The sequence below is a fragment of the Gopherus flavomarginatus genome, chromosome 6 (genome assembly GCF_025201925.1).
Source record: "Gopherus flavomarginatus isolate rGopFla2 chromosome 6, rGopFla2.mat.asm, whole genome shotgun sequence".
Classification (NCBI taxonomy): Eukaryota; Metazoa; Chordata; order Testudines; family Testudinidae; genus Gopherus; species Gopherus flavomarginatus.
This window is the reverse complement of record NC_066622.1, coordinates 129,475,722-129,502,966: the sequence shown is the minus strand read 5'-3', so window position 1 is coordinate 129,502,966 and position 27,245 is coordinate 129,475,722. Positions and strand designations below refer to the sequence as shown.

The window sequence follows — 27,245 nt, the reverse complement described above, 5'->3', positions numbered from 1 at the left end:
CAATTCAGCTCGAAGATCATGAGTGATACATGTTCTAGACTAAAACTGCTGCTTAATAAGCAGGCTGCTCCATTCTGGACTAGCTTAAATTTCTAAATGGAGCCAAAGTGTAGCCCCAACTACAGCTAATCTTGAGATGACACAGGTCTGGATAAGCATTGCTAGCTAGCTTCAGAAGAAAGCAATCACATTTGTCTTATTAGACATCTATTGAAAAAAAGCACTGTTTAAAACAGCTGCCACGTGAGCATGTAGCAGCAATGTGGATCTGACAAGATCCCTAAGGGTTTGACTACACAGCAAGCTGGGAGGCCTGGTTCTCAGCTCAGGTAGACATACAAACTCTCAATCTGCTTGAATTTAGTGCCTTACGAATAGCAGTGTAGTTGTAGTACCACAGATGGTGGCTCAAGGTAGCTGCTGGAGTATAGTCCCACCTAACCCCTCCCGGGTACGTACTCAGGCAGTTAGCCCAAGTGTCTGTGTGCACCACCACAGCCAAACTACTATTTTTAAATGCATGAGCTGAAGCAAAGCTAATGGGAGTGTGTTTACCAAAGCTGGGAATCACACCTCCCAGCGGCTGAGTAGACATACTCTAAAATGAGAATCTTAGCAACAAACAGGTGCCAACAATCAATTAGTGAAGGGCTGATAGAAATCTAGCCTCATAGGTCTTAAACCCCATGTAAAGGGCTTAAGATATTGTTCCTAAAATTTGATTCTATTCTGAAAAGTGGCATTATGGAGAAGTCTTTCTTTGCATCTCAGAACAATACTGTGTTTGCATCTCAGTTTTCCAGAACAAATGTGAACAGTAAAAGGAGATTTCCCACCCCACCCCCACCATGTCCAGATCTACAAACTCAAATTGGATCTTTAGCTCAACTGAGTTTTTTCTTTCTGATATCATCCCCACTAATTAAAATTTAGCAGGCCAAAGTCCACTCTCAATTATACCTCTGTAACCCCATTTTGTCTGGGGGTACGTCTACACTACAGGATTATTCCGATTTTACATAAACCAGTTTTATAAAACAGATTGTATAAAGTCAAGTGCACGCGGCCACACTAAGCACATTAATTCGGCGGTGTGCGTCCATGGTCCGAGGCTAGCATCGATTTCTGGAGCGTTGCACTGTGGGTAGCTATCCCGTAGCTATCCCATAGTTCCTGCAGCCTACCCCGTCCCTTGGAATTCTGGGTTGAGAGACCAGTGCCTGATGGGGCAAAAATCATTGTCGTGGATGGCTCTGGGTACAGCCTCACCCCTCCCTTCGTGAAAGCAGCAGACAACCATTTCGCGCCTTTTTTCCTGGGTGAACTGTGCAAACGCCATAGCACAGCAAGCATGGACCCTGCTCAGATCAATACCTCAATAGTGGACGTTGTAAACACCTCGCGCATTCTCGTGCAGCCTATGCTGAACTGGGACCTGCAAAGCCAGGCGAGGAGGAGGCGGCAGCTAGGGCAGCGCGGCGACAAGAGTGATGAGGACATGGACATAGAATTATCTCAAACCGCGTGCCCTGCACTTTGGAGATCCTGCTGGTAATGGGGCAGGTTCTAGCCATTGAACGCCGATTTTGGGCCCAGGAAACAAGCACAGACTGGTGGGACCGCATAGTTTTGCAGGTGTGGGACAATTCCCAGTGGCTGCGAAACTTTCGCATGCGTAAGGGCACTTTCATGGAACTTTGTGACTTGCTTTCCCCTGCCCTGAAACGCCATAATACCAAGATGAGAGCAGCCCTCACAGTGGAGAAGCGAGTGGCAATAGTCCTCTGGAAGCTTGCAACGCCAGACAGCTACCGGTCAGTCGGGAATCAATTTGGAGTGGGAAAATCTACTGTGGGGGCTGCTGTGATGCAAGTAGCCAAAGCAATCATTAAGCTGCTGCTACGAAAGATTGTGACTCTGGGAAACATGCAGGTCATAGTGGATGGCTTTGCTGCAATGGGACTCCCTAACTGTTGGGGGGCGATAGATGGAACCCACATCCTTATCTTGGCACCGGAGCACCAGGGCACCCAATACATAAACCGCAAGGGGTACTTTTCAATGGTGCTGCAAGCACTGGTGGATCACAAGGGACGTTTCACCAACATCCACGTGGGATGGCCAGGAAGTGTTCATGACGCTCGCATCTTCAGAAGCACTGCTCTGTTTAAACTGCTGCAGCAAGGGACTTACTTCCCAGACCAGAAAATAACAGTTGGGGATGTTGAAATGCCTATAGTTATCCTGGGTGACCCAGCCTATCCCTTGATGCCATGGCTCATGAAGCCATACACAGGCAGCCTGGACAGTGGTCAGGAGCTGTTCAACCACAGGCTGAGCAAGTGCAGGATGGTGGTAGAATGTGCATTTGGCCGTTTAAAGGTGCGCTGGCGCACATTACTCACTCACTCAGACCTCAGCCAAACCAATGTCCTCTTTGTTATTATCGCTTGCTGTGTGCTCCACAATCTCTGTGAGAGTAAGAGGGAGACCTTTAAGGCTGGATGGGAGGCTGAGGCAAATCACCTGGCCACTGATTACCAGGGAGCCAGACACCAGGGCGATTAGAAGAGCACACCAGGAAGTGGTGCGCATCAGAGAAGCTTTGAAAACGAGTTTCATCACAGGCCAGGGTACAGTGTGACTGCTGTGTTGGTTTCCCCTTCATGAACCCCCTCCCCCTTTATTGACTCCTTCCCTGTAAGCAACTCACCCTCCCCCTTTGATTACAGCTTGCTTAAGGAAGTAAAGTCACTATCGTTTAAAAATCATGTATTCATTATTCAAAAGTAATTATAAAAAGAGGCAGGGAACTGACAAGGTATCCCAGATGTGGTTTGGGAGGAGGATAGGAGGGAAGGAAAAGGCCATTAAACACATTTCAATGTAATGACAGCCTTTTGGTTGGACTGTCCACGGGGGTGGAGTGGGCTGGTGCACGAAGCCTTCCCCCACGCGTTCTTACACATCTGGGTGAGGAAGATACGGAACATGGTGAGTGGTGAGGGTGGTTACACAGGGGCTGCAGCGGCACTCTGTGACTCCATTGCTCTTCCTGAAGATCCACCAGACGTCGGAGGATATCAGTTTGATCACGCAGCAGCTCCAGCGTTGCATCCCGCCACTGCTGATCTTCCTGCCTACACCTCTGATCTTCCTGCCGCCACCTCTCATCTCGAGCATCTCTCCTATCCTCACGTTCATTCCTCCTGTCCTCACGTTGGTCCCTCCTGTCCTCACGTTCACTGGCATCTTTCCTGTGCTTTGCTACCACGTCCTTCCACTCATTCAGATGAGCTCTTTCATTGCAGGTCACTTCCATGATTTCCGAGAACATTTTGTCTCGCATCTTCTTTTTCCTCTGCCTTATCTGAGACAGCCTTCGGAATGGAGTAGGGAGGCTTGAAAAATGTGCAGCTGCATGAGGGAGGGAAGAAAGGGAGAGAAGTATTTAGAAAGATACATTTTACAGAACAATGGTTATACTCTTTCACAGTGAACAACACTATTCACCTTACATAGCACATGTGATTTCACTACAAGGTCGCGTTTTGCATCTTAATATTGAGTGCCTGTGGCTCTGGTGTTACAGATCTCACGGACGCAAGTCCGGGCATCAGAATTCAGCTTGCATGCGGCTATGGTAAGCCATTGTCTTTCGGCTTCTCCAGCCTTCATATACAGCCCTCTGATGCTTCTTTCCTGTTAACATGCAGCAGCAGAAGCCAACCCACTCCATCCAATTCTCTAGGATGATTGCTTTACCCCTCCCCCTACCACATGGCTCGTATCATGGAAGATCACTGCTAATCACCCCTCTTTCTCCCCCCCACCGCGTGGCCGGTAGCTGGGAAGATTCCTGCTAGCCAAATGCAAAAAAAGCTCAGTGCTATCCTTCCTCCCCTCCCCCTGCTTGGCTATGTGCAAGGAAGGATTTCTTTTAAGCAACAGCCCAGTAGGAAAATGGCCATCTCTGTCCCCTTAGTTAAATTCCTGAATTTCAGCGAGGTTACCATGAACGATCTCACTCTGCTGAGGATAACAGAGCGAGATAAAGAACGAATGTTTCTTGAATGCCAGCAATCACCGGGACCATACGCAGCTATGCTTTGTCATGCAATGATACCCGATTACTTGCTGCATGCATGGCGTGGTAAAGTGTCCTACCATGGTGGACGGAACAAGGCTGCCTTGCCCAGAAACCTTCTGCAAAGGCTTTTGGAGTACCTCCAAGAGCGCTTCATGGAGATGTCCCTGGAGGATTTCCGCTCCATCCCCAGACATGTTAACAAACTTTTCCAGTAACTTTACTGGCCGCAAATGCATCCCAAGCCCTCATGGCAAATCAATCATTAAGAAACGCTTGCTTTTAAACCATGTTTTATATTTACAAAGGTACACTCACCAGAGGTCATTTCCATGGCTTCACTGTCTGGGCTAGTGGCTTGGGAGGGCTGGGAGGGTAATTCCGTCTGGGTCACAAAAAGCTCCTAGCTGTTGGGGCTAACGGACTGTTGTGTGCTCTCTGCAAAGTCATCCTCCTCTTCCCCATCCGCAGAATCCTCAGTCATGGTTGAGATTACAACCCCCACCTCGGAATCCACGGACAGGGTGGGGTAGTGGTGGCGCAGCCCTCTAAAATTGCATGCAGCTCAGCGTAGAAGCGGCATGTTTTCGGCCCTGACCCAGACCTTCCATTTGCTGCTTTGGTTTTCTGGTAGGCTTGTCTGAGCTCCTTAACTTTCACTCTGCACTGCACTGAGTCCCTGGTGTGGCCTTTTTCCATCAAAGCCTTGGAAATTTTTTCAAATATTTTTTCATTTCGTCTTTTGGAACGGAGTTCTGTTAGCACGGAATCCTCTCCCCATATAGCGATCAGATCCAATACCTCCCGTGCGGTCCATGCTGGAGCTCTTTTTTGATTCTCAGGAGACTGCATTGCTACCTGTGCTGATGAGCTCTGCGTGGTCACCTGTGCTGATCAGAGCTCCACGCTGGCCAAACAGGAAATGAAATTCAAAAGTTCGCGGGGCTTTTCCTGTATACCTGGCCACTACATCCAAGTTCAGATTGCTGTCCAGAGCGGTCACAGTGGTGCACTGTGGGATACCACCCAGAGGCCAATACCGTCGATTTGCAGCCACACTAACCCTAATCTGATATGGTAATATCGATTTTAGCGCTACTCCTCTCGTCGGGGAGGAGTACAGAAACCGACGTAAAGAGCCCTTTATTTCGATATAAAGGGCCTCGTAGTGTGGACAGGTGCAGAGTTAAATCGGTTTAATGCTGCTAAAATCAGTTTAAACGCGTAGTGTAGACCAGACCTTGGATGCACTGAAGGAACTAGTTGTCTCCTGTGTATTTGCATGAGTGTAACTGAGGACAGAATACGCCCCTGCAATTGAAATTTAACAATTCTGCAGATATATAACAAGGGACAGGATTCAACTCCCTCTCCCACAGCAGTGTTGACTTTGCAGGACTAAACAATGAAATTTACTTCTGTCATTACAGCGAGCAGAGTTAATTCTGAGTGCAGATAGAAAACAGGATGTTAGTGAGAAGGTGTCATTAGAACTGTGCTATGTAAGTGCTCACAGATTCATTTGCTGGGGTCAATTTCGACATTTGTTGATGATTTTATAATACTAATCAATTGCAGACTCTAATTAGTGTTTTAAATATAATTTTATAGAAAAATAGGGAGATGCCGTGAAAATGAGAGATCCTTAGCTATTTGCAGAATAAATAAACTTGGAAAAAGTCCCACTTCTCCAAACAGAAGAATATAAATATGTATAGAACAACAATTGTTCTGCCATCCACAGATATGTTACTCCTATTGAAGTCACTAGTTGTATTTGCTTATTTACAGACTAATTATTTGTCAACTAGTTGTATTACATCACTGATTTAATTATACATTTCTATTTATCTTAGATACCTTTGGCCCCTATTACCATAGTATCTGAGTGCCTCCCAATTTTTTAATGTATTTATCGTCACAACACCCCTGTGAGCTAGGGCAGTATTTTTATTTCCATTTTACAGATGAGAAACTGAGGAAAGAGAGGCTTAGTGACTCACCCAAGGTCACACTGGAAAGCTATGGAAGAGCAGAGAATTGAACCCACATCTCCATAGTCCTGTTGTAGCAGCCTAATTCCTGAATCATCTATCATCTGTAATCTTCATCCTTCTGTTTGCAAATGGAGGCATCACATTTCCAAATGCAGAGCGCTGATGGATGGAAGGGACATCCTTCTGATTTCTGAGCAAAAGCCACTCTCATGAGTAAAATGGCATGCATTAGACATCACAGATTTTTTCCAGTTGTAAAATACATGCTGAATACACTAACATTATGTTAAAGTTTTAAAGAATTGCCTCTTACATTTTCATATGGAGCTGAAGGTTCATGAATAATTTTGAATTCATTTTGCCTCCTCTCATATAGCCACTCTTAAATAATTTTTCTTTTTGGTAAAAATCTCTTTTACTCAGCAGTCTTAAAAAAAAAAAAAAAAAAAAAGAGCCTCAGAACTTTGAGACGCCAACTTTGCAATGCAGTTTGCATATATGACATTTTGTTTTCAAGAAAGAGTTTGGTGGGTGAGGGGAAGTAGGGAGTCTATTGAAAGGATTAGCTAATAAACATTTCCTCAGCCCTGTTAACATATGCTGTTGTGTTAGCATTTGACCATATTGGTAATTTATACCTATTAAAGCTTTGTTTTGTCTATTACTGACTCCTGGGCTTTTGTATGCACTTATTGTCAGTAACAAGCATTTCATTTTTATATGGGGGGAAATGGTCTCAGTCACTTCTACTGTACCCAGAAAGGAGAATGAGATTTGCAAATGATAAATGGGGAAGTTGACTAGCTAACTAATAAAGATTTGTCTTAATCAAGTATGATTTGTCAGAACAGGAGCGCACGGGGGTCAGGGCACATGCAATGAATAATACAGCATTCACAGGAGAAAAGGACCAGGCAAAAGACCTCATAAATATGCTGCGATTACGCGCTGCTAATTCATATTCAAAGAACGAGTTCACTGAAGCTAGCTCCTAGGTTGCTGAGCTGTTCACTTGCCTTGTGGTCTCTCCAATGTATAAAAAAAGTTTTTGTTAAATTTTCTTTTTTATTGCATATAGTTTTTAGCATGGCTTTATTTTTACACGGAATAAATATCCACAGTTTTTGGTCAGTAGTTTGAAACATAATTTACAATAATAATTTATAATGTAATTAATCCTTTTGTTTTGTTTTTTCTAAAGTCCAGCATCTTATTTTTTCATTCAAATATGAATGTGGGTGCAGCAAGAAATATATTCTCCTTTCACATTCAATATGTATTGCTGAGGAGTGTAAGTCCAGTTAAAAAGCTCTCTTTACCTATGGAAGTAGTAAAGATCAAACATGCAGAGAATGCTTGCTTGTGTTCCCAGCATTTCTGACTTTCTAATAAGGCTCTAGATTCAGTTTACACAGGATAAATCTTTAATATATCAGTATGAGTCTTTTAATATAACAGTATGAGGGTAAATCTGAATAAACCTAAATATCTTGATATTTGATTTGTTTTTTATGAGCTTTTTTTTTTTGTTTCAAGGAGCCATTTATGGGCCTGAAATAATGTAGGATATAGTCTTCTCTTGACTTTTCCTCTGTCCAGAAAGTGAAACACTAAGAGAAGACCAGTTCTTATTATTTGAGCCTCATAAATGGTTCCTTTAATAATAATAATAATAAAGCACATGATGACTATCATTTCAGACAGAGTACCTGAAACTCAATACTTGTGAGCTGTGTTGTTTTCACTTAGAATTGGTACTAGTGTATTTGGGTATGCATTAAAAATCTCTCTCTCCCACTCCTTAATTTTAAATTGTGTCTTATCTTTCCAAGATGCTTCTGCCCTTTTCATAGAGAAACTGATTTTGATTTCTGCTTGCTGATGGGCCTACTGGGCCTAACCTATTTTGCATTAAATTTTTTGTGCCTTGAGTTGTGTTTATTGCATTGAAGATAACTGAGCTGCAGAAGTTGAGCCAGCCTTATGATTTTCAGAGCCTCAAGCTGCCAGATGCAGGAACTGAAACAAGACTGCCCGGGCAGGAGGGAAGCAAGTGGGGCAATTTGCTTTAGGCCCCGCAGGGGCCCCCCATGAGAGTTTTTCGAGGCCCCTGGAGCGAGGTCCTTCACTTGCTTCAGGGGCCTCAGAAAACTCTCGCGGGGCCAGAACCCCCGGAACTACTTCTGCTCTGGGTCTTTGGTGGCAATTCGGTGGTGGGGGGGTCCTTCCACTCCGGGGCTGAAGAACCCCCCGCTGCTGAATTACCGCCGAAGCGGGACCCGCCGCTGAAGTGCCAGGTCTTTGGCAGCAATTTGGCAGTGGGGGGACCCCGCCGCGGGTCTTCAGGGCACTTCAGCAGCGGGTCCCGGAGCAGAAGGACCCCCCACATCCAAATTACCGCCGAAGCAGGGGCCTCCCACCGCCGAAGACCCCAGGCCCCCTGAATCCTCTGGAGGGCCCTGAACTGGAATACAAGTTGCTTGCCCTTCAGTCACACCTGTTTTAAGTCTTTGCAGGCAGCAATACTCAGGGTCCAAAATAATTGCTTGTATTACCTGTTACTTGATATGAAGTTGTTGAGTAAAGGAATGTGGAGCCTTTTGCTTTTATTTACCAGTTTGAATTCAACTCAGGTTAGATGTAGCCATTGTTCTCTCATGGCTGCTTGGGGATCTGGGTGAAGTTAGGAGATAGTTGGTCCAGTTCCTAGAGGATAGGAGTCCTTGTCCCAGATCACATGTGATCAGGATTGTGACTATTTTGCCACCTTTGAGGCAGTCTCAGTAGAGAAGTCAAGAAATGAGTGAACTGCTCTTTCAGCCCAAGAGATAGTGCAGTCTGGAAGGTGCCTTAATAGAGAATCACGCACTGCCTGAACTGTCCCAGCTGTCTGGATAAATAGAGGACTATAGAGTTTCTAACACGGTCAGGTCAGTCCCTTCCACTAAGAATAATAGAAAGGAAAAATAAATGAGCCAAAAAATATTGTGGCTTGATTCCCACTTCACTTAAATTAGAGATTGTAAATGAGGTAGCAGGATATTTATTTATCTTATTGCACTGAGCAAGGTACTTTTCTGAACAGTTGCTCCAAGAGGGGAGGAGAAAATCTGAAGGGAGGATTTTGGAGCAGATAATCAGAACTAGAGTATAGCTAGAACAATGGTTGGACTTCAGTATAGGTAAGCCCTCAGTCGAATCAAAGCCTGCCACCTCCTGTGAATGATGCCGTGAGGCTGTTAGCAAGTGAGCTAAGATAGACGTGTGATGAAAGTGGACAGAAAAAATTATCAGTTAGTGAGGAATGGGTACTTTTTATGCCAGTAGATTTATGTATGTTAGAATTTTAGAAAAGGTAAGAAGCCCTAGAAAAAGAAAAGGCTACCAGCGGTAAAGTTACTGGGCCTGTCTCATGTCATCTCTCTTCCTCTTCCCTTCTCCTCTGCCATTTTCTGTTACTTCTCATTCGGATGATTCCTCACTCCCGAAAGGGTGAGGGGGGAAGGAGAGGAAGTGTTGGTTTTAAACTGCTACAGTTGACTCCTAAAGGTATTGATGTTGTCTGGCCTCTTTTGCATATATCTTTTCTTCCATATTTGTTATCCTTTGTAGAAAACAGTGAGTCTGAATTTTTGGTTTCCCTGATCTCTAGAGCAAAATACCATGTTTTTTGCTGTTGACCAATAAAGTGAATTTTATGAACTTTCATCTTAATTCATGGTAATATTTTTATTTTAAAGAGGTTTGCATTTTTAAGGTGGGTTGGGAATTGGGTTGGAACTTTTTTTTAATTTTTGTTTTGCTTTCACAGTGGGATCAGCCAGACAGCTTCTTTTACCCTGTCTGTAAATGACATCATGAAAGCACAAAACATTGTGGTTGTCCTTTTTATACCTTATCAAAGCTGATATTAAATATCCTTTCTATGATATAATCTAAAGTGCCCTGTTGTATATAATAACAATTGGACTTCTGTTTTTTTCCCGTATGTACCCATCAGCATTCCATTTACTGCAGATACTTAGTCATTTGAATAGCATACCTTCTTCATTTCACAAAGCTGCGTTCTTTTAATGTTTTACAAATATTCTCTCTATTGACTTATAATCATTACCTGTAATCCTTGATTTATCAGTAATAACCTGTTTGTCATCTAATAACCTAAAGATCAAAATGACTCTGTCTCTAATTATGTTAGCTCTTCTAATGAAATATATATATTTATATTTATAAATAAACTGCAAACTTGTACATTTATAAAGACTTCCACTTATGTAACCATGCTTAAAAGATGTCAGCACTTTTTTTTAATTAACTTTCTGCTGTCAGGTACCTTTTCACTCAACCCTGAACTCTTTTGTCTCTTACAGTATATTTTCCAAGTCTGTAAAATTGCTTGCTGTCACCACTGAAACACTGCTCACATACAATATTTTATAGCATGACTTTTTACAGAAATTCTTATTCATGTTTTTGCTTCCTGTAATTCCCTCCCTTTAATACTCCCAAAATCCAAACTCTCCAAATTTTAGCCTGACCAAAATGTGACAACTATACCATAACAGGGCTGCTACTACTTGAGCAGTCCCTCACGGCAAGAATTCCCTTTGCAGCAACATCCCTCTGTTCTGCCTCTTCAGGGCCCCTTGCAAGTCCCCCTCAGCCTTTCTTATTAATCTGACCACTCTCCATTGGGGGCTGTTTTAATGCCCAAAACAGTTCCAAATACTCCATTACTGCAATTTGAAGGGTCAGTTTATCTCTGGCTTTTCTGGCATCCAAATGGAGTTCTTTGCTGCTCTATCCAGGGTCACTTCTCATAGCTGTCCCCTAGAATTTAACTCTCTGGCTTCCTTCTCTTATCAGTGTCTCCCCTGCTCTGAAGGAAAATGCATTTAATATACTGCCCGGCTCCAGAGAAAACTGTCCTGATTGGCTGAAAGAAGAAGGGAGCTCTGATCCCATGCCCTTAAAGGAACGGTTCATGGGGTTTTGCCTCCATCCAACACCTAATTCACTGCATTTTGTCCTGTTTTCTTCTTCAGAGCCATTTCCTGAGCCTTTGATTGCAACCCCCTGGAACAAATTCTTCTGGACCCTCTGCTCTTAAAGGGCCCCATTGTGCCACTATTAAAAGAAAATGCCTCCAGACTCAAAGATCTTAACTGTGTTTCTGTCCATTTCAGTACCCTGCTCAAATATATCCCTATTTCAGGATCTTTCATAGATTTGATACATGCTTCTTTTAAGTCCTGATTCCAGAAATCATCTGTATTTAAGAAGGCCGCTAAAGTATGTGCTTAGGTGCTTTCCTGAAATGGGACCTTAGACTTTCCCACCCCACCATCTCTTCCTCTCCACCATAGGTAGCAGCTTTTCTACCTATCTGCCCTGACCATCTGAACAGCCTTTTTAATTCTCTAACATTATCTTTACTTCACACTCTGTGGTCGGTCAGTCAGTCTGTCGCTCTCTCTCACCTCTGTCTGTATGTCTAGTAAGCCTGCATATTGTTTGTAGAACACAAATGTGAAGTCGTATTGAACAAGCCACCTAGCATTCTCCCCATAATTTGGTCATGCCTATCATCAACTCTTTCTTACCCCATCAAGACCTGTGGTGCGTTTTACTGATAAGTTCAGGAATATATCACACAAAGTGGTGAAGTTTGGATATGAAAAATACTGTGTAAGACATACATTGTCTTATATTATAAATCTCCATTTTAGTAAGGTTGGAAATAGCTAATTTAAGAGGTTATCTGAGCTTTTATTTGTATATAAATTGCATCCTGGAAAAATACATACAAGTCATATGTATGCACATCTCTCTCTTACACATGCACACACATACACCCACAAAACTGCAATAATTGATGTCCGATCCAGCTTGTTTTGTTCTTTTTAATGCTGATGTAATATCGTGCATCAGGCACATCACACAATTTTTGCATGCTTGTTTTCTTTGGTTTCAAACCACTTAAGCATTTATTTACCTTACAGGCTAGACTGATTTTGAAAGAGCCTCTCTAATCACTCAAGTCAATAATACACATTTTTAAAGAATGACTAATGTATTTACCCAAGAGACCAGTATAGCTGTGAATGAGCCTTTCCAGTCTGGTGGATAGATAAATATGCATTTTATAAATTCCCTGGAAGGATTCTTGGTTTTTCTTTATGCATGAAAAAGAAAATAATAGACTCCAACAGAAAAAACAACTATTAAACCTATGATGTAGATTCACTGTTAAAGGGATGCTTTCAAATAACTGTGTAGGTTTTTTTCATTTTTATTTTTTTGCTGTCCATTCTCTCAATATCTTGTTAGACCCTTGTAAGTATAAATATTTTTCCTGCCGATTTTTTTCCTCTCTCTATTTGGTAACTGCTTCCCACCCCTATGTTTGAATGGGGCTGCCATGAACATGACTATTCACTTCGCAACTTCAACCATATCATATCAAAGCATCTTTATTTATGCATCTGATCATGTGCAAAACTCTGGGAAGTGATATTATCATCTTTTGGCTTGCACAGCCTGCCCATATAGAACTAAACAACATTTGAGAAGGCCAAACAGAAAATAATGGTATTGACAAATTGCTCATTGATGAAGTAGTTGATCTCCCCCACCTGATTTTAACAGCTCAAGGCAAAATAAATGTGTGGCCAGGGAAGCCTGATACTTGTTGTCCTTTTAAGCCTGATGTTCAGTGATGACTTTTGTCTTTGTGCGGGATTGTATTTTATTATTATTGTTCATTATCTCATTCTTAAGCTATGTTGTGATGTGTGTGTTGACTGTTCTTGCCTTGTGTCAGTTAGTACATAAATTACAGCGGTATGAATGTGTTTTACGCCTTTGCTTCAGGATGTGTTAGCTGTAATTTTTAGAACATAATTTTAGGTCACTTTCAGAATCTCACTTGGCCTAGGTTAATTTTAACATCATTCTGATTTATTTGTGTCACGTCTACTGATTGCATCCTGGCACTACCCAGGCACGGACATGCACACCCTTTCCCCTGCCAAAAATAGTTTAAGATCAATAGAGCTTATAGTCTTGACATAAGGCTCCATGAATACAGCACATTTACAATATCTGACATCTCTTAGGTTCTAGTCTTGGTCCTAAATGCCTGCATGTGAACCACAACATACTTTTTAAAACTGGCCACTGTGTGTAATTGTAGTAGCTCAGTAACTGATTCAATAAGATAAGTAGTTTGAAAAATCTAAGATGCAATCTTGGATTAAATGCTTACATTTACATTTTAAGATTGGTGAAGGTTTGAACTGGCAGGAAAACATCAGGGACATGAGGACTATAACAGCAGCAAAGAGTCCTGTGGCACCTTATAGACTAACGGACGTATTGGAGCATGAGCTTTTGTGGGTGAATACATCCGACGAAGTGGGTATTCACCCATGAAAGCTCATGGTCCAATACGTCTGTTAGTCTATAAGGTGCCACAGGACTCTTTGTTGCTTTTACAGATCCAGACTAACATGGCTACACCTCTGATACTTGAGGAATATAATGTCATCTGATAGCAAACACACAGCAATGATATCAAAGGAGTAAATTGTTCTATTTAAGAGCTTAACTCTGCTGCTGCTCTGCTCACGAAAATCATGCAGTCTTGGAGAAAAGTGAAAAGGTACCTTATATCATTTACCTGTGTGCATTTCTCTACATTTATTTATTTTTTAAACATTATTGATTTGACTCGGCTGACCTTCCATCTGCAAAAGTCTCACTGATTTTGGTGAAAGTTCTGAGAGTTGAAGAGCTGTACAGTAGGACACTTAGATCAAGGGTTCAGTTTATGATGCTCAAACTGGTAGCCAGAATTCTAGTGTCACCTCCGTTAGGTCTAGTCTTTCAACTTACACTGTTGTTTTTGCCCAAAAAGGGCCAAAGATCATCAAATGCAGTGCATATAGAGTAAAACAACTCCTGTAAAATTGATAATCCATCCAGTTATGTATCTGTAGAGATTGTTGGAAAGGAAATGCAGCTGTCTCGGTTCTCGAACCCCTGTGCCAGTTTGAACTTCATGGCTGCAGGTTTAATCCCTAAGTATCATATCAACAATTCATTTTGTGATATTCTGGCTGACATGCTCTCCTTCCTTATTTATTGATGTCTTCAGTCATCAGCAATGAGAGGAAAATACACTATTTGTCAAAGTGATGGTGGATTACTCTCAGTTACAGTTGATGCTGTTGTCATGTCTTATAAAAAGCTAAGAATGTGAACATATCATTGATAGGAAAAAAAGATTTGAAAAAATACGGTAACTTTCTTAAAGTTGGCATATAAAAATATATAGCTGCATCCTACAAAGATATTTTTGAGTCTTGTTTGTGAAATATCAGACCATTTTAGCAAATGTGCTTTTTATTTCTTCCTTTGAAAGAAAATCTACTCCTAACTCTCTTCTTTTTATACACACACACACACACACACAGACGCACACACCAGATTTTGAATAATAAATATTTCCAGCTGACACTAGTTTGCTTGAATTTGGCTGATTGTTTTACTCTACTTTTTAAATAAAAGATATTTTTCTTAAAAAATACAGTGAATATATGTATCCTTTCATGTAGTCCAATACTTTAAATGCTTTAATAACGATTGATAATAAGCACATTATAGTTTCATCCAGTGGGTTGTGGGACATACGTGCTGATGAGCCTTGAGTCGCTTTTCCTACTCTACTATCTGTATAGCTGTACTCCACCTTACAGCTTTTTAACTCAGTAACCACATATCTTACCACATTTCACCTTTGGGAGGCATTGTATATACAGCTAAAAGTAAAGAGCTGCAAGCCAGCAGGGACAAGATAGCATAATGGGGATGTCAATTTGTGGTCAGATATCTGAGGAAATATTTATCTTACTTGTACTGTACTTGGCAACGGATCCAGCAAAATAAACTGTAATGAATATTTTTGGTCTTTAGTTGACAGAATATATATCACTGTGCACTGAAATTGTTATTGGGGGTGTGGAGGCAGATGTCCAGGGTTTCTTTGCCTCATATTTAAAAAAAAGTTTAAGGCAGCTTAAAGTTGAATCATGTCCTGAAAATTTCCCCATTTAAAATTGTAAGTATTGCCATGTTGATATATTACTGATTTTTTTTCTGACTCAGTCTCTTTCTACAATTGTAAGAATCAAATGTCAAGATCTTGCTTATTCACAATTCAGTAACACAGCAATAGCAACGTGTGGTTTTGATATTTAGAGAAATATAGAATATACTTGATTTGATTACTCTCTTTTTGGCACAGCTACGCTGAGCAGCCTAAAGGAATGTGCACAGAACTGGAAGTCAGAAATGAATGTTTGTGTCAGTCTTGCTATGTGGCCTGAGGCAAATTGTATCCATTTCCCCTTCTGTAAAATGGGGATCATATAACTTACTTTATTCCCTCAGAGGGATGTAGTGAGGATTAATTAATGTTTGTATAGCGCTCTGAAGATGGAAATATCTTCTATATACTAGGTAGTATTATTTTCTTATACATGCATATCTGTAATAGCTATCTCAGGTTAACATGAGATTAAAGTTATTTTTAAAGGAAAGTCCTGGCCTTGTTCACAGCTTTTGTGTTATGTCTTGAAGCCTGAATTTTCCCTATAATTTTGCAATTATTTAATGCAGTATGGGCTATGGAAGCAACCAGCCAAAGTATAAACAAGAGATGATGCCAACCAATTTGATTAATGTGATTATCAGAAATACTGAGACCCAACAGAACATATCTCCAAGCCTGCCAGAAATGCTGGACACATCCTGATGTGCCATCAGTGGAGCAAAGCAAAACACCCGTTGTGTTGGGGAGAGCAGGCGGGGTTAACACTAAAATAACAATTTCATTTTAGTGGCAAGTGGAGTTAGGGGAAGAGGCCTTCAGTAGCTCCATAACTGTACTGATATCTCTTAGTAAAAACTTCCTGATCTTTCCCAGCAAGGAAAAAGAAGGGGAGAGACAAAAGTTAAGAACATGTGAGAAGTATGAATTCCCACCCTTCAGAGCAAGTATGAAATTCTTCTTGCCATTGTTGTGTAGACCAAAGATGAACATGAATCCCTGTAGCCTAAACTATCTCATTAGACTGTCAAGGTGACAGCTTCTGGTTTGATTGTTACCTTTTCATATGTATGCTATTTGAGACATTTAAAGCTTGTTAGTTATTTCTTCTTTCCATTTAGGTGGAGTGATTAGGCTCTCTCATATGTTACAGTGCTGTTTTTCTTTAAATATATTTATTAGAATTTAACTTGGCATGTTGGGGCTTACAGAGAAAAGCTGTATTTTTCATGATTTACATTTTGATTTTTTTAATGCAGAGCAGATTGGACAGGAAATGTTGGAAAACCTGAGCCAAGACAGAGAGAAGATCCAGCGTTCTCGGGAAAGGGTAAGTTTGACGATAAAGAATTGTTGGTGTAGGGTTTTGTGTGCTTTGGGTAAGTTCATTGTGCAAGCAGAAATAATCCAGTACATTGATTAAAACCTTAAATAAGTCAACTGTTATATCACGATATGTAATCACAACCCATCACTACTTATTAAAAAGTAAAAGTCCAATATGGGCTCATCCTGCAAACTCTGATTAGTACAAGTAGTCCCATTGAAGTCTGTGGGTCTGCATTTGCAAGGAAGAAATTGGCCCCAATCCCGCAATCAGACCTGATAAATGTGTGTCTTGGAATTTTTTCAAGCCCAGTTTTTTTTCAGTTTCTTCCTGTTCCCTCCTGTAGCAAGGTCAAGAAGGAATGAAATTTTCCTAGGAAGCTGACTGGTGAGCCTCCAGTCATAAGCCATCCAAAGACCTGTTGTCAGAAATGGAAGACCTCAAATTCCTAGTACTCCGTCCATTATATGCCTCTTAGTTACTGTTTTCAGGTCTCCTTTAGATCCAAATGACAGTATATGTCTGTGGCATGAGGTCCACTTGAAGGTTGTGATTTTAGCTCACATCTCTATGTATCCCATTTTCTAAATTGTTAAAAAAACAAAGATGGAGGCCATTGTCCATCAGTGGGCAATACCTTTGCACTACACGTGCAGAGGCATCATGTTACAGAGCAAGGAGATAATAGACTTTTTCTATAGGACTCAGATATGACTGAGCTGGACTGGAATATTGCATTCAGTTCTTAGCCCCTCATTATTGAGAAAATATTGACTCATTGGTTGAATTTACTTACAGTAAAGTTTAAATGAGTTAGATGTATGGATAGAGGTATATAGCTTGGCTAAACATTAAAGGTGTTATACTAGTTTCCCTCTGTTTGAAAAATGTAAACTCCATAGATGGCAAGGAGTGCATTAATTTAAGATTGATATGGAGCATAACTAAAAATATTTGGAATGATCTAAGAAATTACAGATGTAGGTTGCATATCAGGAAGAATATCCCACAAAGAGATTTACTAGACTGCCAAGGAAATGGTAGAAACCAAGAGTCATTTAATTTACCAAGAGTGGGCAGGGTTCTGAAGAATAGTGGGTTTTAGGGATTAATACAAAATTATCCATAAAATAGACAAGATTTTCTAATTCCCACCATACCACTCAACTCCATCAGTCCTAACACCTCATTTATTTCCTTCTCCCTTGTTTCTCCTATTATTTAAAATAAACAATTTTTAAAAACTTCTACACTTGTCTAGATTTTCATTTTCTCATCTCAAAGCACCTTCCAAAAGGAAGTACTGTTATACCCATTTTGCCAAAGATCACACAGGAAGTCTGTCAAACCTTAACCACAAGATCATCCTTCCCAATTTCACAGAAAAAGTTAACAACAAAGGTTTTTTTCCCCAATGTATCTGTATGAATAACAGATTATTCAATCTATGACCAAGCACATTATTTAAATGTCCATTTTTATCTTCACTTGCCAGCCATGCTTGAAGTTTTACGTTTGTACATCAACAGTTAATGACATTGCAACCAGCTAAAACAGAATTCTCTTGCTCTGGCTTGATGTAGCTGAGTTTGTTTTGTCATCAGTTGTTGCACTCATCGGTGAGCTCACATATTAGGAGGGAAATGGAGGAAGAGCTATCTTGAAAATATTTTCTTTTGGAATAAGTGTATTTATGATTTGAAAATCTGTATATTGGGTTTTCTGCCAATGCAGAAGAGAAGAGGTTATGTTTTTATTGTTCCTTTAGGCTGTTTGCCTATTTGTCTAACTTTTCTTGTGCTTGTTTTTACCTTAGGAATATCAGGTCCTGAGTGCCTGCATTTTGCTAGAGAACTTTCAGACCCTGGATAGTGGCAATCTAAGAATCATTACCTTGAGCAGTGATTTTACCTTTCAGGTTTGTCAAACTTCTCCAGCAAAAAGATGGAAGTTAGGGCCTGATATTTAAAGGTAAAAAGCAGAAAACTTCTTTTTATAACAAAAGGAAGGAGGGAAAACACCATATTACCCTCCCCCTCTGACCTGCTGTGTTTGAGCCTATCATTACATGTAATAAAAGAGCAAATGGAAAGCACACACATTTGCTTACAGTTTACCTCTGGCATAGATAAAAACTTGGTTTTGTAATGAGCTTTTAAAAATTGCAGCAAAGTACGTTTTTCTGTTGCATATGTCATACTGGATTAATCTGGTTTTCCAGAAGTTGACTTTACCTTATGCATCATAAAACACCCATGACATGGCCTTCCCAGAACAAAGCACACACCCCTATTACCTCGTGGTTCTTAGTTACAAAGCATTGGGACAAAGTCCAGCCTTTTCATTCGAAGTGGCGGTGTGGGAGTGTCAATTATTCCTATCCTTCTACTTTTTTCTTCTTTAGTAGCATTTAATTAAATAATATAATCACAAAATATATCTGTAAAATATTATATGAGACATTCATAACTAAAGGTCTTATCTGTCAGTCATTTACTCCTAAGTGTGGTGAATGCAACTACTCACAGTGGTGAGCATTAAACATCATAGTAAATATTTGCAAGATCAAAAATGGAAGCTGTTCTTGATGCACCTTATGTACTAGGTATTCAATACGTTTGGGTGTGACTTATGATAGCGAAAATTCTTCATTAGCTGGAGATTTCCACTTACAGTTGCCCTTTTACGGATTTATAACGCAGAATATGTTTTGTCTCCGAAACTGAAGTCTCTGATGGCAGTAAGGCATTGATTGCCCTACCTGCTGAATCATCAGGCAACCTATTACATCTGAATTTATAATAAAGAAGTAAATGCTGAATGAAATGTGGTAAAATTTAGAAAATAAATATATATATACCCATCTCTTTCATGAACTCTCCAGACAAATCCCTTCTCTTGTGGTTAACTGTCACTGGAGGCATTCCAAGCAGCCTTAGGGAGGTGCAAGCTTCTGATATAAAGACCTAAGTAATCTAGAACTGAGGGTATAAAGGTTCCCTACCAACGCAGTCCCTCAGTTCCTATTTTTGCACCCGCTTAAGCAGGTTGTAGAACAGTCTTCTCTCATCAAGTGGAGGGGGGACTAACAAATTTTCTAGTTTCCCTTTCACCTTTCCCTTTAGATTTCAACTGCACTCTGTCTCTGTACATATGTGTATCTAGAGTGTTTTTATTCTTGTTCCCCTTCTGAGAAAATTGTTGTAGTTTACAATGCATTTCAAAGAAGGGCTTGCTAGAGTTGTTAGATTTTGCTGAGCTTTATTCCTGACTTTGCAATCAGTACAGAAAAGATAGATTAGGAAACAAGACTCAATGACTGAGGAGAGTCCTTCCCATCTGATGTCCGATACTGAAATTTAAGATGCATGCTTTTTACAATAGTAAAATAACCAGGATTAACCAGAAAATTTGTTGTCTTGTCTGTGAAGAAGACAGTACAGGTGTGCAAATAGCTGAGTTTTTGATTCACTGGCAGTTCCAAAAATTGAAGAGAAAATACTCATTTCAGGTCAACCTGAAACCTACATTTTGGGGCATTTTCGGTGAATAGAAAATTCCAAAAAACAAAAGCAATTTTGGGTCGTACTTGATGTTTTGTTCAACCTAAAATGAAAGGTTTGTTTTCATTTTAGGCATTTTTAATCATTTTCTTAAAGGAAAACTGGTGATAGAGACCCAAAGGGTCCTAGGCACTTCACAAAACCAAGGACGAGGAGGCCTCCATGGTAGTGCCCCACTTCTTATATCCAGTAGACAAGTGGTTGGGGCACTTAGCTGCAGTGTAGAAGAACTAAGTTTGAATCCCCTCTCTGGAGCACAGACTGCAACCCAAGTGCCTTAAGCACCAGCCTATTGGCTATTCTGGGGTAGCTATTCTCTGGGCTATTCTCTCTTAGTCTCTCCTGTTTGAGTTGTTTCACTTGGTATAAATACTTAAATATTTATTAGACCAGAGAGATAGTGAGACTGACTCTCTAGCCTCCGTTTTCTTGTACTGAAAACTGCTCTTAAATCTGACATTTGCCTAAAATGCAGTGTTTAGAGCTCTATAACAAGCAAGTTAATTAAGTTAATTAAGTTCAGTTGGATATGTAGTGTTGCTGAGCACTGTTAGACCACTATCTTTTTTCCACCAAAGGGGTGGGAAAAGCTATTATAATATAATTATAATATGATATATAATCTCATATACATCCATATATTAGTAGTTTGCACAATCTATAAAATGTTTTGGGATCCGTTTAAATTAAAATTGCTATAAACTGTAAGATTAGTTCCTACTTTCATATTTATAATAGGTAAAACTTTGCTGTAGAAGCACTATGGAAATATTTTAAAGATGTATTTTCCACTGTATCAATAATATGACATTCTGTGATATTGTTTTTCCTTCAGATTGCTTTGTCTGGAGCATCTATGAAAACATGTGAAAGAATAGCATGTGAAAAAACAAGAATAGCTAACCCTTTGGGTATCTCCTCATCGCTTGGTACCCTCATTCAACTCCCAGTAACATTCATAGGACAGATGACACACGCCTGCACACACATGCACACAGACATACTGGAAAATATAGATACCAATCTGTAATGCATTTTATTCCTCAGATCTTTATTTGTAGAGCCTTTGCTTTTTATTACATCCACTGTTGAATCTTTCACAGATTTCATCTTTTGTAAGGGGAAAAAATCTACACTTAAATTTCAGAGCTTTACTAGAACTGAATGCAAGCTAAAACTGAGGAAGGTTAAACAGATGTACAATAGAACTCTTCTTCTGTTTGTACTTAATGGAGTATATGTGGGTTTTTTGTTTTGTTCTTTTTGTTTGTTTTTTATAAATATAACCCTCTTCTCTTCAGCTTAGAGAAACAGATGCAAACTTGGGGAAGAGCTCCAGGATCCTAACTGGCATGTTGCGAAGGTAAGAACAAGGTAGGGATGCCTTTGTCTCTATCTGCTTTATTATTTTTAATTATAACTCAACATTTGGCTAACTTGCATGTTTTTTTCCTCACAATCCAGTACATAGAATCTCTTGAATCTAAATATTGATGTTGGCACAAGCATTCACTGAGGAAAAATCAGATGTGAGGGACATTTTTACCATAGGAGTTTTGCACAAACTAGGAAAAGAATTTAGGTTGGCTATAAAATAGTTTTCCATTGTGTAACGCCAACAGACCCTGGTTGTCAGCAGGCGGGATTGAACCTGGGACCTCTGAAGCTTAGTGTTTGAGCCTCTACTGCATGAGCTAAAAGCTAGATGGCCATTAGCCAAAGATTTTAGCAGACTCATCAATCTGTAGCTGAGTTAAGTGTCACTAGAAGGGGACAGAGCACCACACCTAACAGGGTAAGTACAATTGCATCGGAGGTGTGGCTCCTTTGTTGAACTATTTGTCGTTTTTTATCCTGTTCTAAAAATAGGCTGTTTAATGGAGATAAAGAACACATTATTCCTGGGTATACAGTCAGGGGTTTTAACCTATTAGTTTACATTTGATTGTTTTATATTTATAACACAATTTATACTCAGAGCATAATTTAAAATAATTCATTCTAGTTTGAACATACTAGGGAGACATCTTTTTTAGAACATTGTATTTTAAGCATGCATCTCCTGTGTAGTGTAATATTATGGAAATGTATCCTTGGGATTTAAAGTGAAGTGTGAAGAAAAAAATTGCAAATCCTAAAAATCTACTTGGGATTTTAGGGAGAAAGATATTCAGTGATTTTCAGCCACCTCGAATTTAAATCAATACCTTTACCCAGAAAGCTTGTTTTAGTCAATGGAATCCTTGGACATAGAGTTATTTGCTCAGCAAAACAGTACACTTGTAGCACTATGATGTCTGTATTTCTAGACTCATAGTTGGCTCCATAAGGAATAGTCACCCTAATTATTAGTGGCATCGGACATGCTAGGAATGATACTTTTAAGGAATAGGTTATTCACAGAATATTCCACAAGAAGTTGATATGAGCTGACCCTTCCTAAGTTGCTCTTCACAACATGCAAGCCTTTTTGTAGTGCGTATTTGTTCTTTAAAAAAAAATCCAAAGTTTTAGCTAAGTTAGCGATTAATCGCTAGCCTCGGAAAATATTGGCAAACGGAATTTTATAAGTTTATTCTTCAGTGCAAGTTTTATCTCTCTGAGTCTCCTTCAGAAAATAGCTTTCTTAGTTCCTGTATACCTAGCTGACAAAGGTTAAGATAACTGCACTTCGTGCCTCCATTTCACAGACTTCTCACATTTCCAACTCTGAACTATAACATACAAAACTCTGTGATTAAGAGTAATATGTAAGTGACACAAGCTAAATTCAAAATCTATGGAGAAAGGAAGTGGCAATTGAAAGAGATGCTTCAGTGCTTGTAGACAATATAAAAAAATATATATATAGCCTCCCCAGGAAGGGCCCTGCGACATGAGCTGTAACGAATATTCTGCATATGTCTCCATTTTGTCAAATCTCATTAAAGGGGCTTCTTGCTTTATGTCAGTTGAGCTGTCCAAAAATCATTCATCATTTTTAGTGTAAAAAAAATCATGCAGTTATTTAAATAATATCATATTAATGTTAAAGTTCAGCTGTCATTTAATAGTATGGCTTAATCAGACGTAGCATTTAGGAAAAATAGTTTTTTCGGGCTTTACTTGGCTTTCAGGTTGGCAGATTCAAATAAGGATTTATGGGTTTCTAAACCAATGTATTTTTTCCATGTTTATGCTTGATGTACCTCAGCCTTGTTTTTACAGGACTCTGTAGTCTGTTATTTTCAATAAAATAAAGTATCTGCTCACATTGAGTTTGAATACATTTGCAAGTAATTTGAAGAGGCTGGAACAAAAACATATGCTGTAACCTTTGACTTTGTTTTGTGTTTGGAAATCACAGTTTGGAGTCCTAGTTTATAAGTGTTCCATAAACCAAATGAAAAATATGACCTTTGTGAAATATACTCGAGGCTCTGTTTTCCGACAAATGGATTATGTAGTCAAACACTAAAAAGACATGTTTTTTGTATGTCAGAAGAGCAGTGGATTTTCTCTTTCTTTGTTTAAAAAAAAGAAAAGAAAAGAAAAGAAAAAGCCTAACTGAATCACCCAGCTGGTTAAAAGGTTAAGATTTAGGCCAAGCAAATAGGGTATATCTGTGCAATTCATACAGATGAGCATAAGGAGTTGCCTAAGTGGAGGTAATTGATATAGTAGGAGACGCTCTGAAAATTTTCTCAGGACATTATTAGCAAACAGGTAGTATCCAGGAGTGATACAACATTTCATGACTATAATGAAAAAACTGTCTAGCAGTATCCCAGCCTCAGCAGCTTCTAAATGTTGTTTAGCCATTGAGGAACAATCACAAGAGATAAAAACAGGAAGTCAGCAAAGTGCAGGAAAATAATTAGCATAGATTGGCAGTTGGGTCCTAGTACTGCTTACCCTACTAAGTACCCCACAGACATTCATTGAATTGCTGGAACCAATAAAGAACAATGATGGAAGGCCATATTTCACAGTTATCGGAAAAGATATTGTTACATTGAACACTGTAGTAGCTGCTATCATGTACGAATCTGCTGCTACTCTTCAAAGTCGTACGCCTGCCTTAGTGATTACAAATGTGATGTATTGAGTGTAATTGTTCATATTTCTATAGCTGGGAAAGGCCAACCATCCTCTTTTGTGAGCATGGTCAAATGTAGTAAGGAATTACATATTTAGAGAGGCTTATGAACCTCAATGCAGATTTATGCTCCAAACTGACGGTAAATACCTTTCAGCTATATAGAACCTTTCATTAAAGGCGAGTAAACGTTATCCCTACTTTACAGCTGGAGGACTGAAATAGACACAGATTAAGTGACTTTTCATAGCTTACACAGTGAATCAAGTGGCAGAATAGGAATAGAATTCCTTATCCCAGTTTGCTGCTCTAACCACTACAGGAAATGGCTGCCTCATATGAATCAGAATTCATTGCCTACTGCTAGTTTGGCACAAATAGCTGCATGTGGGTATTCAGCTGAAGAGAGACCTAGGATAAATGTTTAAAAACTGTCTCCTCACTTAAACTAGAATGTAATCCATCTTCATTTCCAAATATGCAGGTATTTTCAGTATCCCAAAAAGAACATAGACTGAGATTGCATCTAAAATCGCATATTGTATTTAGAAAGTTCACTATGAGGAAGATCAACCAACTGATAGGAATTTGCAAAGATCAATCAAAATGACTAAGGGACTATTTAATTATTCATTTTGGTTGTCACTTATCCATGGCTCTTGGCACCACCCAAAATTTAATACAGTGGTAAATCTAAAATGTTCAGTAAATAACATTAGGCCAGCAAAATTCCAATTGTAGTTTCCAGTGAACAGATTCTCACATAAGACAATGCAACTTTTCCAAATCTCATAATGAGGCCCCATCTGAGTCCTCCATTCTTCCGCCTCCACCCTTTGCATGATCTTAGCAGGTCACAGTTTGTTGGACAGATTGAGGGAAAGGTATAAATCCCACTACACATTATGAGTTTCCTTCATTTTGATAAACAGAATTTCCCTGCCTTTCTTTTGTCCATGATCAAGCCATGAAAAGCTTTAACAAAGATTTAGGATAACCTCTTTGGAGAGTCTCCAAGCCACACACTGCCTAATGGGAAACAAACAAAATCAAACAATAACCAAATAAATATTCCAGGTGTGAATCTCTCAATAGCAGATGCATTCGGCACCAACTCTTCCTCTAAATTCATTTATTTCAGCAGATGTAGAATCCAAGAACTTTTTAGACATCATCATTATTACAAAAAGTATCTAGTATCCTCCAAAATGACACATTGTTTTCCCTTGTAGAACATAATGGTTTCTGACCTTATGACTCTACCTTCTAATAATTCAGATTTTCATCTTCTGAGTTGTTATATGAGATGTACTGGAAAACTCATGAACACATCTGCCCATATAAAAGGACCTTTTTTTAAATTTAATTTTAAACAGGACACAGTCATTAGCTCTAGCTGATGGAAATGAGGCAAGAAGTATACAAGTCTCAGGTGATAAATTATCTGAATTTCCAACATTTGTATGAATTGCCACCACTAGTAAAACTAGGAATAAGTAGTATTCTATCCCAGTGGTAAAGGTGTTTGAGTTTCTTCTTTAAGATTGTTCCCAGCAATATCTGGCTATAACTGTCCAGATTTCCAGGAGCCAAACTTTTGTCTACCCTTGGAACTCCAAAGGTTTTTAGTCCTACACTTATTTTTCAACATTTCAAAATTTCATTATATTTAATAAGTGCCCTGGAAACCCCCTTGAGAATCTGCACCTCAGTTTGTGAATAAAATGTGCTGTTTATAAAAGTTGCTCTTGTTCCTGGCAGTTTTCAAATATTTCAGTTGTTGCAAAGAGGACTAGTCTTTATTTATGAGATAAATCCAGCTTTAAGGAAATTGACTCCCAGGTCTGACATGTGCGCCACCTCTACAGAACAATTTGGCTGAATGACTAGGGAGCAATGGATCCACCAGGCTCTTTTACTTATCCCTTTGCTCGTTGAGATTTCAGAAAATTAAATGTGGTCTGCTCCACTTTCTCAGAAGTTCTTCCTTGTCTGCCTAGCCCACATCACCACTCTCACAAATAGCAAGACAGAACATTCAAATACAAACAGCTGTGCAAAGGAGTTCCTCGTTTACCCACCTTTGCTTGTTTCCATCCCAAAAGTCTTTCACAATCGAACTTTCCTTAGAGCAAAAGCTCTTCTCACTGTCAGTGTGAAGCCTGTGTGATTTGATTCTGCAGTAATTCTGATGGAAGCTTCTATGATCTCAAATGCACTGCGATAGTTCAGTGTAAGATTAGGTCTCTCTTTATAACCCTCATTTTTATGCTTTTGGATAAGTTTTCCTTTCCAGCAGAAATTTTGCATGCTTTGCAGTGGCAATTTTGTTTTTGAAGTTTGAGTAGAATCTGTTTCATCAGTTTTCTAGTGCAGAAAAAAAAACAAAACTTCAAGGTAGAACAGCACCAGCAGCTGTTCTACTCTGAAAAGTGATTTGAAATGGTACATTCTTGTGCAAATGTCTGCCTCCGATCATGTATCTAGAGTCACGTCTGTTTAATCCAGTGACTTATGCTTTGATTCAGAAAAGCACTTAAGCACATGCTTAACTTTATGCATGTGGGCAGTCCCTTTAACTTGAAGTAAAAGTGGGAGCTAGGGAAAGAGTTTTAACTCTTGGTCCTTTCCTTGGGCAACACAGCTATGCACTGCCCCATACTCGAGGCTTCCTGCAAAGTGACAGACTAGCCCAGGGGTCGGCAACCTTTCAGAAGTGGTGTGCCGAATCTTCATTTATTCACTCTAATTTAAGGTTTCACATGGCAGTAATACATTTTAATGTTTTTTAGAAGGTCTCTCTCTACAAGTCTATATGTTAATAACTAAACTAGTGTTGTATTGTAAAATAAACAAGGTTTTCAAAATGTTTAAGAAGCTTCATTTAAAATTAAATTAAAATGTTGATCTTACGCCACTGGCCTGCTCAGCCCACTGCTGGTCTGATGTTCTATTCACCTAGGCTGGCAGTGGGCTGAGCGGGGCCTGCGGCCAGGACCCCAGCTGGGAAGGGTCCAGCAGCCAGAACTCCAGACCAACAGTGGGCTGTGCGGAGCCGGCAGTCAAGACCCCAGACTGACA

At 39.7% G+C, this 27,245-nt stretch overlaps 1 protein-coding gene across 4 annotated transcripts in view; it reads left to right on the top strand.

Annotated features, from left to right (window-relative positions):
- Positions 1–27,245, top strand: part of VTI1A (vesicle transport through interaction with t-SNAREs 1A) — a 352,284-nt gene that overhangs the window by 201,989 nt on the left and 123,050 nt on the right. For 2 of the 4 annotated variants that reach the window (XM_050958228.1, XM_050958227.1), the window contains 2 exons: positions 16,456–16,526; positions 21,388–21,449. In XM_050958228.1, coding sequence (XP_050814185.1) covers positions 16,456–16,526; positions 21,388–21,449 — 133 coding nt within the window. Of the gene's footprint in view, positions 1–16,455; positions 16,527–21,387; positions 21,461–27,245 lie in introns of all 4 variants that reach the window. The other 2 variants (XM_050958231.1, XM_050958230.1) reach the window with 1 other exon arrangement.